General features: G+C 36.2%; 1 protein-coding gene across 5 annotated transcripts in view; it reads right to left on the reverse strand.

Moving 5' to 3' along the window:
- Positions 1-19,447, reverse strand: part of RNF19A (ring finger protein 19A, RBR E3 ubiquitin protein ligase) — a 92,732-nt gene that overhangs the window by 32,893 nt on the left and 40,392 nt on the right. For 4 of the 5 annotated variants that reach the window (XM_030794903.1, XM_030794902.1, XM_030794904.1 and 1 more), the window contains exons 5-10: positions 18,599-18,761; positions 14,508-14,622; positions 13,869-14,030; positions 11,370-11,583; positions 9,667-9,810; positions 8,914-9,053 (exon numbers count right to left, since the gene is read on the reverse strand). In XM_030794903.1, coding sequence (XP_030650763.1) covers positions 8,914-9,053; positions 9,667-9,810; positions 11,370-11,583; positions 13,869-14,030; positions 14,508-14,622; positions 18,599-18,761 — 938 coding nt within the window. Of the gene's footprint in view, positions 1-6,874; positions 9,054-9,666; positions 9,811-11,369; positions 11,584-13,868; positions 14,031-14,507; positions 14,623-18,598; positions 18,762-19,447 lie in introns of those variants that run through there. The other variant, XM_030794901.1, reaches the window with a different exon arrangement.

Consider the following 19,447-nt stretch of genomic DNA (forward strand, 5'->3'; position numbering starts at 1 on the left):
CAGAGGCTGGGTATGGTGGCTCACGCCTGTAATCCCGGCACTTTGGGAGTGGGAGGCCGAGGCAGGCGGATCATCTGGGGTCAGGAATTCAAGATCAGCCTGGCCAACATGGTGAAACTCTGTATTTAAAAAAAAAAAAAAAAAAAAATTAGCTAAGTGTGGTGGTGCACACCTGTAATCCTAGCTACTCTGGAGGCTGAGGCAGGAGAACTGCTTGAACCCGGGAGGCAGAAGTTGCAGTGATCTGAGATCAAGCCACTGCACTCCAGCCTGGGCGACAGAGCGAGGCTCCAACATAAAAAAAAAAAAAAGTCTACAGAATCTACAAAAAAACTACTAAAATTAATGTGATTTACAAGGTCGTAGGATTCAAGATCAATATACAAAAATCTATTTTATTTCTATATACTAGTAATGAATGTAATCATAAATTGGTATTTTTAAGAGATCTGTACACTGAAAACTACAAAGCATTGTTGAAATTAAAAAACTAAAGGATAGATATACTGTATTCATGAATAGGAAGACTTGATATTGTTAAGATGCCAGTTTTCCTCATATTGATAAATAGGTATCAGTGGTGGTTCAGTCAAAATCCCAGCAGACTTTTTGGTAGAAATCTAGAAATGGATTCTAGTGTAAACACAGCATTCAAATCACTGGGAAAAGGAAAGATTATTTAAAAAATAGTGCCATCACGAATGGCTTTCTATCTGGAAGAAAGTAAAACTGGACCTTTATATTACACTAAATGCTAAGATAAATTGAAGATAGATTTTAAAAAACATGAAAAATTTAAAATCTCACTACAAACTACCAAAAGAGACTACAAGTAAAATTTAGAAAGGAGAGCTTAATCATGAGCAGAAGGTCTAAAATATTACAATTAAAGACACACAACAGGTTTCATATTGCAGAAAAAAAATGTAAAGAGTATGTGGAAACCCTGAAATATCTGCAACTTTTCTGTAAATCTAAAAATATTCAAAAATTAAAAGTTTAAGGATAAAATAGAATGCACACACAACGCTAATAAAAGTCAAATGACATATTTGGAGAAAAATACAAGAGTCAAACTATTAACAGCTATAGTATAAAAAATATATTTATTTTCATTTTTTAAAATTTATTTTTCTGAGACAGAGTCTTGCTCTGTTGCCCAGGCTGGAGTGCAGTGGCGTGATCTCAGCTCACTGTGACCTCTGCCTCCCAGGTTCAAGCTATTCTCCTGCCTCAGCCTCTCAAGTAGCTGGGATTATAGGTGTGAGCCACCACACCCAGCCCTATTTTCATTTTTATTTATTAACAGAGATGGGGTTTTGCTATGTTGCCCAGGCTAGTCTTGAACTCCTGGCCTCAAGCAATCCTCCTGCCTCAGCCTCCCAAAGTGAGCCACTGCACCTGGCCAAAATATCTTTCAAACTGATGAGAAAACAAACAAAAATAGGCAAAGGATATAAGAACCAATTTAGAGAACAGCAAACTCAAATACCATCTCTTCCACCCTCTAGGCCAAAAAAAAAAAAAGTACAAAAAGATGTCCACATTTACTAGCCAGAAAAATGTAACATTAGATACAAGATATTACTTTACACCAAACAGTTTAAAAGTTTGTAAAGCTCTAATACCTATTGTTAGTAGAACGCAGGGAAAAGGGAACTCATATATTGTTAGCAAATTGTGAATTGTGACAGCCTTTTTTGGGAGACAATCTGGTAACCTTTTAAAAGACATGGACTTTAACCTAGCTATCTGATTTCCCTGAATCTATCTCTCATACTTAGAAGTACCAGAATATAAGGATGTAATTATTAGAATGTTTTTTGCAGTGTTTTGTATTGAGGAAACAACAAAGTGAATGCTCATCAATATGAGAATGTCTGAATAACTGCAGCACATCTATACTACAGAATTCTTATGCAGCCATTAAAAAGAATAATTGGAGTTATACAGTTGACTTGGACAGATTTCCCAGATATTACTGAGAAAAAATCAAGAAAATTAATGTATATATGCATTGTGTGTGACTATGAACATGGAGAAAACTGGCATCACACACATTTTGTCATTTGCACTGGTTATGGGGGAAGATAATGAGGGAAGGAGGCAGAGAAGAGAAGGGGAGAACAAAACACAAAAAGAAGGCAAGGAAAAAAGGATGGGGAAATAATTTGTGCACATTTTATTTAAGCTTTCAATAGAAAGTCTCTAAAACATCAGTTCATGATACCTCTAAGGCAACTATGATTTCCTTATCTAGTTGAAAGTATTACATTTTCTTTAAACAAGCAAAAAAGCAACAAAAAGCCCCCAAAAGCAAAATTAAAATGTCTTGGCTATATTAACCCTGAAAATTAGGTTCCAATGGCTTTCATACATGATAGAATATTTGTAAACTAACGTATTTGGTATAAAATCTTGTTAAAAGTTAACTGTCTTTTCAGCCACTGTATTGCTTCAAACAACTTATTTTACTGTACAGTATTATGAAGTGACTGGTTATCAACCCTGAACTGAGTCCAGAAACATCCTCATTCCCTTTGCTCAGTAGTTGTTCTGTCCCATCAGAATTTCCTCTTCATATATATAAATACTATAAGTACAGGAAAAATAAAAGGAAAGACAAGGTCCCTGCCCTCATGAGACTAGAGTTTCTTTAAGATTTGTTCTCCTAATATCTTGAATACAGAATTAAGAATCTGGAGGTATTAATACCTGGAACACATGGTGTTATGTATGTCTATATTTTACCTCCATGCAGGACAAAAAGTGGCAGAAATATGTGATCCAATGCTATTTAGGCAAAAGGCTGGAAAGAAAAAAAAAAAAAAAAAAAGCAAAAGCAAGACTATCTTGTCACCAGCCAGCCCACATATTCTAGAATTAGTCAACTCTTACAGAGCAAAGAGACTGCCTTATCTTACTGCTCATATAGATGAAAATGAGCTGCTTACTAACCCTGAAAACTCGGCTCTTGTACTAAAAAACAAACAATTCAAGTGCAGACAGCCTTAATAGCAATTTCTACCAAACATTCAAGGAAGACATCATTCCAATCTTACATACTCTGATCACTGAAGTTTGCCCCAGGTTAACATTTGAAGAATCAAATTCACCACATTAACATATTAAAGTAATCATAATTATATGGCAGATGCTCCCTCCACCAAATAAACAGCCAATACAATTCAATGTATTTTCCAAGGTAAAAACCCTTGGCAAACTAGGAGTTAGAAGATAATTTACAAAATTCAATAAAGGATATCCTACAAATATATCTATGGCAAATAATAGCTGAAATGATGAAAGGTTTCCCTTTGAGGTTATTAATAAATCAACAATGTCCCCTATAACCACTGCTATTCAGAAGTATACACTAGAAGTCCCAGCCAGTGCAAAAAGCCAGAAAAATAAATAAATGATGCAATGATCTAAGAGAAAAAAACCAGAACAATGGGAATCCCACCTCTACCACGTAGCAGCTGTGCAACTCCAGGCAAATTACTTAATATCTCTGTGCCTCAGTTACCTCCATCTATAATGAAGATAATACCTCCTTCACAGAGTTTTTCTGAGGAATAAGTATTTTATTTTGAACCAACTCTAATGATAATTAACTTTAATATATAATTTGATATACAATTAGCTTTTGCATCTTTCTAAATTATATGACCCCTATTCACTGTTCAAGGTCAACCTAATATTATTTTTTAATTTAACTTTTAAGTTCAGGGGTACATGTGCAGGTTTGTTATATAGGTAAACTTGATAAGTTATATTTTTCTTATTTTTTGTTTGCTTTTCCATAAGTTACTATAAGTGCTCAGAAAGTATTTGACACTTCAAAGCACTGTAAAAGTGTTTAATACAAATATTCACAAGTGATAATTGTACAGTGATATCCCAAAGAATCTGGAGATAAACCATTGGAATGAAAAGAGTAAGATTCACCAGATACAAAACTGTTATACAAAATCAATGGCATTTCTGTATACTATTAGTTACAAACAGAAAATGAGGCTGGGCGTGGTGGCTTACGCCTGTAATCCCAGCACTTTGGGAGGCCAAAGCAGGTGGATCACTGGAGGTCAGGAGTTTGAGACCAGCCTGGCTAACATAATGAAACCCCTTCTCTACTAAAAATATAAGAAATTAGCTGGGCGTGGTGGTGGGATGCCTGTAATCCTAGCTACTCGGGAGGCTGAGGCAGGAGAAACGCCTGAACCCAGGAGGCAGAGGTTGCAGTGAGCCGAGATCGCACCACTGCACTCCAGTCTGGGCAACGAGAGTGAAACCCTGTCTCAGAAAGAAAGAAAGAAAATGACATTTTAAAAATATACCATTATTATAGGATTAAAAATATCAAGTACCTGGGAATGAAATTTAACAAAAGATGTAAAGACTTCTATAGGGATAATTATAGATTCAATGTAATCCTAATCAAAATTGGTGAAACACAACAAAGTTATTCCAGTATGTTTATGGAAATGTAAAGTGCCAAGGACAGTCAAGACACCATCCAAGGAAAAATCAGTGGCAGACTTGCCCTATTAGATAGCAAACTCAGATTCCAACACTGATGTCTAAATTGTCCACTAACTCACCTTGGAGATGTTTCTGAAATGCTCATTCACCAGGTATGTTTTTACATGGTTCCTTCATTTCCTTTAGATCTTGGCACAAATGTCTTCTAAATAGAGACTTTCTCTGTTTTGCCCTGTATAAAACAGTACTGCTTCCCCAAAACCCCAGTCACTCTTGTTGTGCCCACCTCGAATTTTTCATAGCAACCATCATCTGGTTATTTTACATCTGGTTCCATTATTTTAAGCTACATGCATATGTTTATTATTTTTGTATCCCCCAAATTCTAATATAAGCCCTCTGAAGCCAGGGTGTGTTTATTTGGTACTATGCTGTATTTCCAGCATCTACTTTGTTGAATGAATAAATTGGTAGAAGTCACAAAAATTCTGACTAGTATATGATGTACAGTGATTCAATTTGAACTAAATTTTAAAACTGCAAACTTTCTCATATCCATCTACTAAATGATGGCCACCCTAAATAACATAACTCTCTCCAAGTTTACAATACTATTTTTGGCATTCAAAAATCAACCAGTATGTAAACACTGGCTGTTAAGCAATGATATCTCATGCTCTAGTGAAGGAAATAAATGAAACAACAAATCCATTAAAAGAAACCATATGAAATGTAGCCTTGAGAAAATAATTTTCTTCCTTAGATCCAAGTACAGACTAGAATCTGTAAGAAGCGTGATGACTCTGAATGGAAAGGCAAAACAATCTATGGAGCAGGAGTTTCTTTTGCTCATGTCATGTAGCAATTAATAGCTCTGATGGTTTTCAACACATACTTTATCCTTTGGTGATTTGTCTGTATGTTTACCTAGATAACAGGCTAGGGAAAGTCTTACATGTTTACAAATTAACACAATTTCCAGCAAAAATAAGTTAGGAGTGGTGGCTTATGTGCATTTAATATAAAAAGGTAACTAAGTGCTCTGAAGCTGGGAATTTGTACAATGAAGTGAATCTACCAGTTAAATTGGTGGTCTACATAATCAACAGTAGGATATATTATTATAATCTTTGTATTTCTTTTCTCTCATTACCAGATGATTTTTCCAACAGGCTTTAAAGTACAAAGAGTTTTAACAAGATTTCAGTGAGTTAAAGTTTATTTTGAATACCCTGGAGGTATCTCTTGTTCGAGGCTAGCCCAGAGTTGAGCTCCAGGGAAAACTGGCTTGGTCCTAAATTAATCCAACTTTGAAGGATCCAGGAGACAAGGAATTTTTGAAGCTAGTTTTAAGGTGAGACTGAAGTGGTATTGGTTGGGAGTATCACCAGAAGTAGGTGTAGGGTGAATGAATGCACCAGCCTCCTATAGGGCACTATTTTGGCTGTGTTCCTCTGAAGATCATTTAGCTTTCCATTTCATCTTTAGCCTTCTAAAGAAATGTCAAGAAGGCAGTCAACACATTCGTAAGATTATTTTGGCCGAGCATCGTGGTTCACGCCAGTAATCCCAGGACTTTGGGAGGCCGAGGTGGGTGGATTACTTGAGCTCAGGAGTTTGTGACCACCCTGGGCAACATGGCGAAACCTCGTCTCTACTAAAACACACAAAAAAATTAGCCAGGCGTGGTGATATTTGCCTGTAATCCCAGCTACTTGGGAGACTGAGGCACGAGAATTGCTTGAGCCCAGGAGGTGGAGGTTGCAGTGAGCTGAGATCGCAACCACTGCACGCAAGGCTTGGGCTACAAAGTGAGACTCCATCTCAAAAAAAAAAAAAAAAAAAAAAAGATTATTTTCATGAAGTATTAACTGGGAGACAGAAAAACCATCTATGCATTTTATAGAGGCTACAAGAATAGAAAGCAACTGATTACAATTAGCTTGAATTTAAATGGCTCCAGTTTCATAATCTAATGTTGCTAGAACAGAATCTCTTAAAATAGTCTTTTAAGATCTTTTTACTTTTTTCCCCTTTTCCCAAGTTAGCTGATCTTTCCACTTTTCTAAGATGAGGATTTATAATACTGATTTCTCTTCACAATTTAATGATAGATATATTTACTCAAGTTAAATTCAACCAATTTACTCAAAAAAATTATGTTGATGTATACAGCATCTTTTTTACTGGTGGAAAGGCAGGAATTAGACAGGAAAAAAGGGTAGTTTCTAACACTGTTGAAAAGTTCAGCAAATGCTTCCCTTTGAGCTGAGACCAGAAGGCAGAATAATCACAATGGCTTGCAATATTTATGAATACTACCACATGGCCAATGAATATTCTCATTCTTATAAAAAAAAAAAAAACACTTGTGCACACACCAGAAGGCAGCAATACATTAGTATTTACATTTATTTAACGTATGCAGTTTACACACTCATTATTAAAATTGGAATGCAAACAAATATACAAATACCATAAGCATTATCAAATAAAATAACTGGCACTAGTGTTATAAGCATATTAATGGACCTGGTAGGGAAAAGTGATGGAAGAAGACTGCAGCCCATGGCATTTTTCTTTTTACCAAAAGAAAACGCTCAGTAGCACCATAATGGTAATACTTAAAAGAAATACATAAGATAGAACATTTTAAGTGCTATCATTGAGGCTAACCTGCTTTTATTTAAGTGAATTATACAGGAAATTAACAGTACAGGCAGTATTTTGGCCAACTTCTGCTTATGTCAGCTGAACATTGTCCATAAACAAAAGCAAGAGAAAATAATGCTAATCATACATGGACCTTTTGTACTTGGTACAAGTTCTGCACCGTGCTTTGATTTCATGGTTGGAGAAGATATGCATGTGTTAAAAATTGAGGTTATGTAAAGTTATTCACTAAAGCCTGAGTGTGTCTTTGGTAGGCTAATACTTTTTCAGCATTATTAATCACATTCATGTTTATCTATTTCCTGTATTTTTATATATAATCCAAGGTGACCAGAGAAGACATGGAAAAAACACAGCAAAATCCTCAAATAACTAGGCCATTAAAACCCAGTCAATCCCAAAGGCACCAAGAATCAATGGGGTACAAACTTCCCCTTACAGAAAGGTGGATTTTTTTGTAATACTTATAACCTAATGGGACTTTATTTTGTAGTTTTATATATCTTATTTGTTGCTGTCATATGCTTAATTACTTACCTTTACATTTTTTCCTCTAAGATGGCATCAACAATAAACAAGATAGAGTACCAGGTATTTCTATTTTAAAGTTGTGCAAAAACTGCCACAATCTTGCTCCAAGTGTCTAAGTATCCAAATGGTAGCAAATGAGCTGCATTAAGCTTTATATAACCACATTGCATATGAAGAAAAAAATGAAATTTATGCCCAGATATAAATAGAAATGTTACAGAGTATCATATACTGAGAGTAACCTATGCAGTTCTTTTAAACTTATCTCTTAGTGGTTTCAATAAAATATCACTAACCACTTACCCCTAAAGCCTCAAGTTTTCTTCATTTGAATGCTGTAGAATTGCATTAGTATTTTATATTGATTATAAATTAAGACCAATTTCTATCTAAGTATGTGCTTCAAGCAATGTTTTGTGGCAAACACACAAAACATGCTTTGCTCTTCAAATTTATTATCCTTAAAATAATGCACTTTTAAAGCCTTCACTTCATAGTTTGGTAACTAAGATCCACATGACACACAATGCCTTGCTGAATACAGAAAATGTATCTGCATTATGATAATGAAACCCGGCTTTTGCTGGTAACCTGAAACTTAAGTAGTCACATGTAGTTCAACCAGCTCCAAACACGGTTGTACAGTGGTAATTATTCTGCAGCAATTATGGGCCTAAATTTCAGTCTGAATTGCAACTTTTAATTCCATTGTCTGATGTGAGTGGTTGTTATTTGTTTCTTTTAGTGCATCACCAAAATATAAATCAACATTAGGTTTTATTCCATTGTTACCATGTTCTTCAGCAATATGATTCAACTGTGGAACTTCTGAACAGGAAGCAGTTTGGGTAACCACAGAAATGCTACACTGATGTGGGGAATTTTCCAGACGGTCATTTTCTACCTCAGGAAGAATGTTAACAGTAGCAAAGCGAGTGTGATAATCACTGGAACCATGACTACAGGAAGTTTTCATGCTTTCTAGGTCAGAACAACTAAATTCAGAAAAATGACTAGAGTGGGAATCTGCTACAGAAGGCATACTGTCACTGAGGGATGGAGCCTCAAATTCACTTGAGTTTGTGCTTTGTTGTTCTAACAACTGTGCATCCATGTCCTCTCTCGTCTCATTTATCTTCATGTTACCCTTTTTCCTCAATTTACCACTTTTTGATTTTTTCCCTGCTGTTGCTTCTTTGGACCACTTGGTGGCACTAGATTTACCTTCAGGCAAGCCACTGGATGAACCACCAGCATGACTTCGGGTGGCACTGCCATCATCCACACTACTGCTTCCACTGTTGTGCCTGAATTTGGATGGCTTTGACTCAATATCTACTTGCACCTCCATACTGTTGCCTTCTCTGAAATATAAGAGTAACAAATACAAACATAATTGCTGACTTCTTTTTGTTCAGATGACTGGGGGGAAGGGTTTCTATGTGGAAAATTCAGACTATACATAAGCTATGAGAACATCTTAACGCAGGACATGTTCTACTTAAAAAGCATACTTGATATAAGATAACTCTTTATAATGCTTCAATGTTTTAAAACAGTAGTGGATACATTTATTGCTTATGCTGTTCTAGACACTATGCTACCTTTTTTTAAAGAACAGCTTTATTCAGATATAATTCCCGTTTAAAGTGTACAACTCAGTGATTTTTAGTTGTGATCAGAGCTGTGCAACCATCACCACTACCTAACTTCAGAACATTTTCATGATCCCAAAAAGGGACCTTGCATCCATTAGCAGTTAGTTACCATTCTTCCCTTTCTCAGCCCTTGACAACCACAAATCCACTTTATGATCTATATAGATTTGCCTACTCTGGACAGCTCACTGTTTCCTTTTCTCAGAGAACTTAATAGTTGGTAGCCACTTTTCACTGGTAATCTGTCTAATGATAGGAATTATTCCTTTAAAATTAATTTAAAAAATACTTTCGATTTTATAACAGTTTTTTTCCTTACTTGTCCAATGGGATGTAGGAATTCAGAATGGATCCTGCCATTGCTTTGGTGCTGGCATTATCACTAACTGTTCCCAAGCTGACTGTGCCAGATTCTCCACTTAGACTGTACCGTTCTTTCTGTACATCTGCTTGTACTTCCAACCTTAAAGGGGGGGGTATGAAATCACCAAAATTATAGTTAATATCAGCACTACTGTAATATGTATCTTTAAATAATTCAGTTAAGAATCCTAGTAACCAGAAGCTATTTTAGGAACCATTATTTTTTATTTCCTTTTATTTAAATTCTACTGCAGCACACTGCATAGTACCAGCCATCCAAATAAAATGGGAAAAATCAGCTGTCTGCCAAGTAAAGTGGTAATGAAATAACACAAAAAAGACACAAAGGATTTTCACTTAAATGTACTCCATTATTCTCACTCAGCATATGGCACTTTGTAATGTTTCAATGCAAAACACAAAGTTAGAATACATTATTAATCATTAAACATGACAGACCAATGAATCTAAAAATCCTGGGCATCTATATTAAAAAATGGCTCTATAAATAACACCCGCCTTTTAATACTTTATTTATTTATATATATATTTTTAGAGACAGGGTCTCGTTATGTTGCCCAGGCTGGTCTCAAACTCCTGGCCTAAAGCTATCCTCCCATCCTGGCCTCCCAAAGTGCTGGGATTATAGGTATGAGCCACTGAGCCCAGCCAACATTTGCCTTTTTAAAAAGAGGTAATATATACCACTGTAACTTAAGAGTTTGTATTTAAAATGCAAACTACCTAAAAATAAGGTATGTCTAATTTATCTTTTAATTCATGTATCCTCCCCTACATTTAAAAAAAAGCAAGGCTAATAAGCCTAAGTGAAAAATAGTGAATTAAAGAGAAACAGGGGAAGATAATTTTTCCTACTTATCTATATGGCTATTGATAAAAGACTTGGTGAGAACAAAGTAAGCAAGCATTAATACATAAAAGGACCCTAGCCGATTATCCCAGTCCCAGTTCACATATACCTGGATGTCCTGACTCCACCTGTTTCCCAGGACTCAGCCAAAGTCCCATCTCCTAATATCTGGCTGTTGTTACCCACAGAGGTAAGATCTAGGCTTAAGTATTGCCTTTGCTTCAATGTCTACTGAAGCAGCTGTAGCAATGATTTATAATATAAAACTTGACAACGACAGTGAAAAGATTGGCAGAATGTTATTCCTTAGACTTAGAAATCTACCACCAAATTTCTTTTTTCTTTTTCTTTTTTTTTTTTGAGACAGGGTCTCACTGCCAGTCAGGTTGGAGTTCAGTGGTGTGATCTCGGCTGACTGCAACCTCCAACTCCCAGGCTCAAGTCACCCTCCTACCTCAGCCTCCCGACCAGCTGGGACTACAGGTGCATGCCACCAAATCCGGCTAATTTTTTATATTTTTTTTAGTAGAGATGGGGTTTCGCCATGTTGCCCAGGCTGGTCTCGAACCCCTGAGCTCAGGCAATCCACCTGCTTTGGCTTCCCAACGTGCTGGGATTACAGGCGTGAGCCATTGCACCTGACCCCAAATTTCATTTTTAACATTACTATTTTGAACCTCGACATAGTAGGGTTATATATAATCATCATGCTTTATGTTCAAAATTCTCACGTAATTAATAATTTATAGTTACCAGAAGGCAGAACCAAACCAAACCAAAACACACACCTGTTAAAACAGTTTACCATGGCACTTCCTGACAGACTCCCCGTTATACTGGCTCCAGCTAGTGCCATGGTGCTGGCCGTTTCACTCAGGTTGTCTCGGATGGCTCCTATTCGATCCATGTGGCTTCCACTTGCACTCAAACTGCCAGTCAGCCCACCAACACTGCCCTCCCCTATGCTCGGGTTGTGTCTTGCTTCTGCTACTGATGTTGTGTCTAAATGCAAATATTCCAAAGAAACTAAATAAGTACAATTATCAATTTTCTCCTTCTTAAATTCCTCCGTGATTTCAGAGAGGACATTATATAAAGGTATAAAATATACGCAGACATGGAAAAATATTTTTTTCAGGCTAGTCCACTAGAGGCAGTGGGAACAGAGCCGACAATTTTAAATGGTCACTAGTTTCTTTTTTCAAAAACCCAGATTTAGGAATTCTATAAAGAATATGATTGTTAAAAAATATAGCTGACTTTAGAGGAAAATTATGTGACAGTTTTCATTAAGGGTGTCATTTAAAGAGCTTATTATTCTCTAGGTCAGTAAGAATAGGCTAAAAGTTGATTTCTAGATACATGCCACAGTTCTGTCTACAAGCTATTATTAAGATCTGATAACACTATGTTCCAATTTTACAGTACCTCTCATACATTTTGTATTAAAGGAGTCATTTATTTGCACCAATATTTGAGTTCCTATTATATACCCAATCACATAGTGATAAATGCTATGAGGAAAAATACAAGAGAGTAAAGGGGGAGGAGAGTGATGAGAAGTGCATGTACGTACATGTCTGTGAGCCATTTTATATGATGTGATGACAGAAGGCCTCTTTGATAAGGTAATACTTGTAGAGACAAATGAAGTAAAACAGTGAGTCATGAAATTTTCTAGGGAAAGAGTATTCCAGGCAGAAAACTGCCAGTTTAAAAGCCTAGAAGTAGAAGCATGCTTGGCACCCTCAAAAATCAAGCGAGAGTGGTATAAAATAGGAGGGTGACAAGAGATGAACTCAGAGACACAGTTGGGGCAGATCATGTGGGACCTTTTGGGCTATGATAGGACTTTGGATTTTCTTCCCCAGTACAGTTAGAAGCCACTGGGGAACTTTTGAGCATAAGAAAGTCATAATCTGACAGGGTTTAGACATGTGACTTATGGCTGCACTATGGACTAGTGAATAGAAGCTGAGAAGTTGATACAGCAGTTAAGAGGCTATTACAATAGCCCAGGAAAGAGGATAGTAGCTTGGACTAAGGGAAGGACAATGAAGAGAATAAGAAGTGGTTGGATTATGGCTAAATATTGAAGGAAGCAGCAGAATTTGCTGACAGATCAATCAGATGTAGGACAAGAGGGAAAAGAGGGAGGCATTGTAAGTGAAGGTTTTTGGCCCAAGCAACAGGAGGAATGGAGAAGCTACTTACTGAGTTAAGGAGGATGGAGGGAAGAAGAGATTTTAGAGCAAAGAATTTGGCTGTAGATAAGCTTGAAATTCTTGTTAGACACTCAAGTGCAGATTAAAGAGGAAAGTTAGACATGCAAGTTTGAAGTTCAGGGGAGAGGTCAGTCTATGTATTATTTAATAGATGAGATTAGGGCAAAACTGTACATACACAAGAGAAGAATTCTGAGAACTGAGCTCCAGGGAACAAACATTTAGAGGTCAGAAGAGGAAAATGAACCAGCAAAGATTAATGAGACGGACTGGCCAGGAAATAGGGTAAGAAGTGGTTTCCCATAACCAAAGTGAGGTATTTCAAGAAGGCTAGAGTCTCTACCATGTCAGATATACTGTTATATTAAGATGAGGACCAAGAACTGACCACTGTATTAGGTTACATGGAGGCCACTGGTGACTCTGCTTCAGTGAATAGTAGAAATAAAATTCTGGAGTGATAGGGACAAAAATCTGATTGAGACCAGTTCAAGAGAAAATAAGAGGTAAGAAAGTAGGCATTATCTTCACACATCTGCCTAATTATTTCCCTATGACAAATTTCTAAAACAAAAATTGCTAGAATATAGAACATGCACTTTTTAAAAAAGGTTTATTGACATACTCCTATAGGCAGTCTATGAAGGCTTTTTTACTCTTTTTAATCTTTGCTCGTTACTGTTCTAATTCACATTTCTTTGAATAACATTGAGGTGAAGTTATTTTTGACTTATTGGTCATCTGTAATTCTTTTATTAACTGTATTCCTCTTCAGATCCTTTACTTAGTTATTTGTAATGTTTCATGCAAAATTTAAGATGAAAAGTTTATGATTTCTAAGACATTATATTCCAATTAGAGGTCAGGTACCCAGAATTATCCCCACCTCTTTCATCCATACACTCCTCCTTGGCAGTTTATTCACTGATGTACTTCTGAATGAATACTATTAGGCCTAGTAAAAGGATGGCAATGGAAATTCTGACTTGCATGTTATCTCTGGCCTCCCCACTACTTACACTGTTAATAAGCACATTTTCTTCCTTTGCTTAAAGGACTTACCTACAGCTGTGTTAGTTCCACCAACATTTATATCATTTTCATCATCAAATTCAATCCTAACTCCTTTTCCATTGCCTGCTGAGACTCCACAACCTCCACTTCGACAAAGAGAAATTGGAACAACGCCATAGACATAAGCTAACATAATAGGAACACCAATACCTAAAGAGAAATTAAATCAGTCATTACAAACAACAACAACAAAATAACTCACAGAAACATGAGTTTTAGAAAGTCTTTTCAAGAGAGTCATACAGAGAAAAGTGCCAGAGTTCTGAAGAGTTGGCTGGAACATTTGCCAAAAGTAGATTTACCCAGTTGTTAAGCAAATTCAAGGTTCCCAGCCTTTCAGGTAATGCACACAAGGGGAAAAAGAGAGAGATGTAAACTTTTTTCTTTTGACGTGCCAGGCCTCTGAACTGTACTTGGGGTGGAGTGGGGAGGAAGGGTATCAGCCACTAACAATTTACCAACTACTTTAAGGCTAGGCTCTTGAATCTGTAATACTTTCAACCAAGACTTATTGTAGGCTCAATTTAAATTGTCCTCAAATTAAAAAAACAATTTAAAAAAAATCCTTTCACAAAACTTTAACTCCATAAAATTGTAGGTAATTAGTACTTTTCAGCATTTTCTTACCTACAGTCACTGCAGCTACTACTGGAGACACGATTACAGACAACGTTACACCACCTGCTATGGCCAAATTCCGTTTGTGCTTTGAAACATCCTTGCCTTCATAGCGATTGTGAATCTTGAATTAATAAAAATAGGGGTAGGGGATTAAAGAGAAAATACATTACAATTTAACTTAGTTGAAAAAGATCTATACTTGCTAAAGTGATTTTTCATAAAAGTTCGTAGCTGAGTATCTTAGTTCAAGGTAAACCTACTAGTGTCCTTAAACTATTAGTATATTCTCACAAATAATTTGCTCCTTATTAATAATTTGCTTAAGACAGTGATTTCATGAATTTTACTTTGTGCTTAATTTTAAAAGTTTTGAGTAAAAGTCATCTTTATAATTTTAATCAAAAGTAGTATAATTTTGTATTAAGCAAAGAGGAAGAAATTAATATTATTATTTTCAACACAGTTGTGAGTTACATGGCTCACCAACAGGATACTTCTAGCATTCTAGAGGTTTCTTTCTAACAAAGATTCTCTACATGGTAAAAATTGGCTTCTAGGGAAGGTTTCTTTTTAAAAATTGACCTTAAAAAGCAGTTCTAATAAACAAGTATGAATAAACAGTATTTTTTTTCTCAGATCCTTTTTATAAAGACAAATATTGACAAATGACTCAAATTCCAGGGCTCTCATTTACAGCTCAAAGTAAATGGCAGAGAAAGAAAAAAGATGATAAATAATGGCTACCAGAGGACAGGATTGAATTCACTCAGCAATCTCTGTATAGGACAGGTGTTAGTAAGTAGAATTTGGTATCATCATAGAAGCAGTGATTAAAAAGTGGCTTGTGAAATGATATGAACTTTGAGATCTTTATTTTCATGGTTTGCAAGGGCTAATACAGCACATTTTCCCCCTCTGTTCCAAGACAAATTCAAAACAGCCTCAAAAGTATGGGGACTCTCTAAAATAAAATGACTTATAAACAATATTACAGATGGGACTTATAAAATAATCTATTATTACATGGTATAATAATACCTTTGGCCTTTGGAAGGCTGTAAAGTACGATGAGTGTTGTGGAAAACAGTGGAAAGGTTGGGGTGGGAGGTGGGTGATGCATGTATGGGACAAGAAACCTTTCTATTTCCTAGTCAGAATCCCATTTCCCAGCATTGACTAGAGGTTCCTTGTCAATGAGCCTCCTCACTTCCCTACACGGTCCATGAAGGCAGAGATGGTAGACCTTCCCAAGGTACCTTTCATTATCCTTCAGCACTGCAGCTAATTCCTGCTCCTCCCCACTCCCATTCCTGGGAAACTTAGCACTGAAGAAGAGAAAAGGCACAACTGATGGAGCAGACTTGCAAAGGCAGGCTGCCAAGAGAAAGGAGTCTTCTAGAAAATTTTCAGCCTCAAGCACCAATGTTCGATTAGTGATCACATCATCCCACTATTTCTGGTTCGCTTAATTTTTCTGTTTACTATTTTTTGCCACATTCTCTACTTTTTATCGTTAAGTGAAGGCTCAGCTTTTGGGTACTTTATTGACTTAGTAGGTTTTCCTGGGCTGGTTGGGATCCCAAAGCACCACAGAATATTATTTCAGTGGAAAACTAATTCATTCATTTACAACCCTTTGGGTACATGTTTGAAAAAAGGAGATCTGTATCTGTACCCTATGACCTGAACAATGAGGTAATCTCTTCTCTATAAATTATTTATAGGTACATGTGGTACAACAGTCTCTCTTTCCCTTCTATTTCTAAGTATCTGAATAGTTTTGTTTTCAGCAAAGCCTTGCTTTGAATAACTACATGAAAAATTACAATCAGCTACTATATTTTGAAGTTTTTTTTATCTCTCTCTTTTTTGGAAATAGGGTCTCTCTGTGTCACTCAGACTAGAGTGCAGTGGCACGATCACAGCTCACTGCAGCCTCAACCTCATGGGCTCAATCAATCCTCCCACCCCAGCTTTCTTAACAGCAGGGGCTACAGGCATGCACCACCACTCCCAGCTGATTATTTAATTTTTTGTAGAGACAAGGTGTCACACTGTGTTGCCCAGGCTGGTCTCAAACTCCTGGATTAATGCAATCCTCCCTCCTCACCCTCCCCAAGTGTTAGGATTACAGGCGTGAGCCACCACACATGGCCCAACATTTTTTAAAGTCCAGGTTTACTCACTTAAAACCTTCAGAAATAAATATGTGGCTTATAAATATGTTTGTCATCAGTCCCAAAACTAATTTTTGTATATATTATCTTTCTGATTATAAAATGTATGTTGAATATAAAAAATTCAGTTGTTTTACAGAAGAGGATCAACCTTATTCCCAGTCGGGTCCCAGAAGTAGAAACAGAAATAAAGGAAACAAAAGGAAACAGATCTGACTCAACATAAGAATTTTGTAACAATTAGTAGCCATTTTACAACAGAATGGATTGCTTCATGAGTTGGTGGTTTCCCCATGACTAAGTTCCCAAATAGCTAATGAAACTTAATCAGGGAACTTACATTAAGAATTCATGCATCTGAGTTCAAATCTCAGCTCTGCTTCTTTGTGTGTAACTGAAGATATATTACATAAACTTTCCTAAATCTCAATATTTTAACACACAGAGACTGAAATATCGAGGTTGCTGCAGGGTTAAAATGAGTAAAAGTACATACAACACCTATGACACCACAGTATGACAACCTTTAGATCCTTTTTTTATTTTAGAGATAGGATCTTGCTCTATCACCCAGGCTGGAGTGAAGTGGCACGATCACAGCTCACTGCAGCCTCCACTTTCCCATCTCAAGCAATCCTCCCACCTCAGCCTCCCAAGTAGCTGGGACTACAGGTGCATACTACCATGCCCAGATAATTTTTAAATTTTTTGGAGAGATAGGGTCTCACTATGTTGTCCAGGATGGTCTTGAACTCCCAGCCTCAAGTGATCCTTCTGCCTCAGCCTCCCACAGTGCTACGATGACAGGAGTGAGCCACCATGCCCAGCTCGTTAGTTCTTCTTTTTTTTTGAGATGGAGTTTTGCTCTTGTTGCCTAGGGTGGAGTGCAATGGTGCAATCTCAGCTCACTGCAACCTCCACCTTCCAGGTTCAAGTGATTCTCCTGCTTCGGCCTCCCGAGTCTGGGATTAGAGGCACCTGCCACCACGCCTGGCTAATTTTTTTTGTATTTTTAGTAGAGATGGGGTTTCACCATGTTGGCCAGGCTGGTCTTGAACTCCTGACCTCAGGTGATCCACCAGCCTCAGCCTCCCAAAGTGCTAAGATTACAGGGGTGAGGCACCACACCCGGCCTGTTAGTTCCCTTTTTCTGCTTGGGTACAAGGTTGGGATTAGATAATTTCTTTTTATTTTTTAAAAAAAGTTTTAATTTTTTTGATCTTCTTGGATACCAAAGAAAATTTCTTGTTTTTTTCTTTTAGCTATATCCTACTGCAAGTTACTTCTCAATCCAGAGATTCTATTAATTTAGGCAACAACAGACTTCTTAGGACCTCTTAAATTATCCCATCAACCCTTAACAAAAGAACTATCTGCTTAGCTAATGAAATATAATTCATCAATTAGAGGCCAGTGGTAGTCACTGGTGTTTGGACTTTCACAAGATTGTTATAATTTGCAAAATAGTGTATTTATTAAGAGCAGTAATCCAAAAAAAAGCTTTGAACTGCAGCAGAAATAATTCAAGAACTGGCTAATTATTCTTTGCCTGAGGGCATGTGTTATTTGGCTATTAACTTTCATTAAAAAGATCTCATAGACCTGACCTCACAAGGATATACCCACGAGAAACATCTCAGGTGTGTATCCTTCAATATTTTATACTCAAAGTTTTATAATACAAACATACTAAAATTTTCAGATTTAGAACATTTTAAAGCAAGTCTGCTTTATACGTATTTATATATGCTTGCCAAACACTAAAAATTTATGAAAAAAGAGTAACTGTTTTATATTGAAGAAACTAAAGATACCCTTTGTCTAAAAAAAAAAAAAAAACCTAAAAATCATCAATACTAAAAGAATACACCTAAAGATTTAGAATAAGATAATGGACTAAACAAGAAGTATGCATTTTACCTTGCGGCCCACATACACAGGAATGCCAATAATCATTGCAGGAATAGCAATGCCAGCTATTAAAGCGATTCCAACAGGAGCACCAACCAGTGTTCCCAGCTGCCACAATATTTTCTTCTTTCGGCTCCAGGGTTTCTTCCCCCAAAAAGTACATCCTGATGGACTAACGGAAAAAATTATAATGTAAATAACTGCTGCAAAACACCACAATAACAAATTAGTGCAATATATTAAAGCAATGACTTTTTTTAAAAACTTCTCATAGTTAGTTTTTTTCCCCTTTAAATTCTGAGTTCATTAAACTAAGGTAAGAACCACTATAAATTATATTAACAAGATATTGATATATCTTATTTTCTATTATATTTTATTATTTATTATATTTTATAATTTATATTATATTATAATTTATATTACATTATATTATAATTTATATTATATCATATTAACAAGATACTGATAACTGAGATTCAGGTTAAAAATTTATCCCCAGTCCTCCATTACCCTCATACCCTTAAGTCAGTTTAATAGTAAATTAATGCAAAACATGCATATTTTTAGGCATCAATTATCTGATTATATCATAAACTCACTCTGTAGCCTAAACGATAAAATTTATGGGAAAATTAAATGAAAGTATTTATGGTCTAGCATAATTACACAGGGCATTACATACTTACTAGCATTCCAGTTTAACAAAAACAAAAAAAGGAAATATCCATTTCCTATTTTGACTAGTTATTAATTCCAAATGACTAGCATAATAACTTGGTTTCTTTTAAATTTATTTAACTAGAATAAAACCAATCCCTTTAAGTATCTTATAAAACCCAAATTTAAGACAAGTTA

This window comes from Nomascus leucogenys, chromosome 16 (genome assembly GCF_006542625.1).
Source record: "Nomascus leucogenys isolate Asia chromosome 16, Asia_NLE_v1, whole genome shotgun sequence".
Lineage (NCBI taxonomy): Eukaryota > Metazoa > Chordata > Mammalia > Primates > Hylobatidae > Nomascus > Nomascus leucogenys.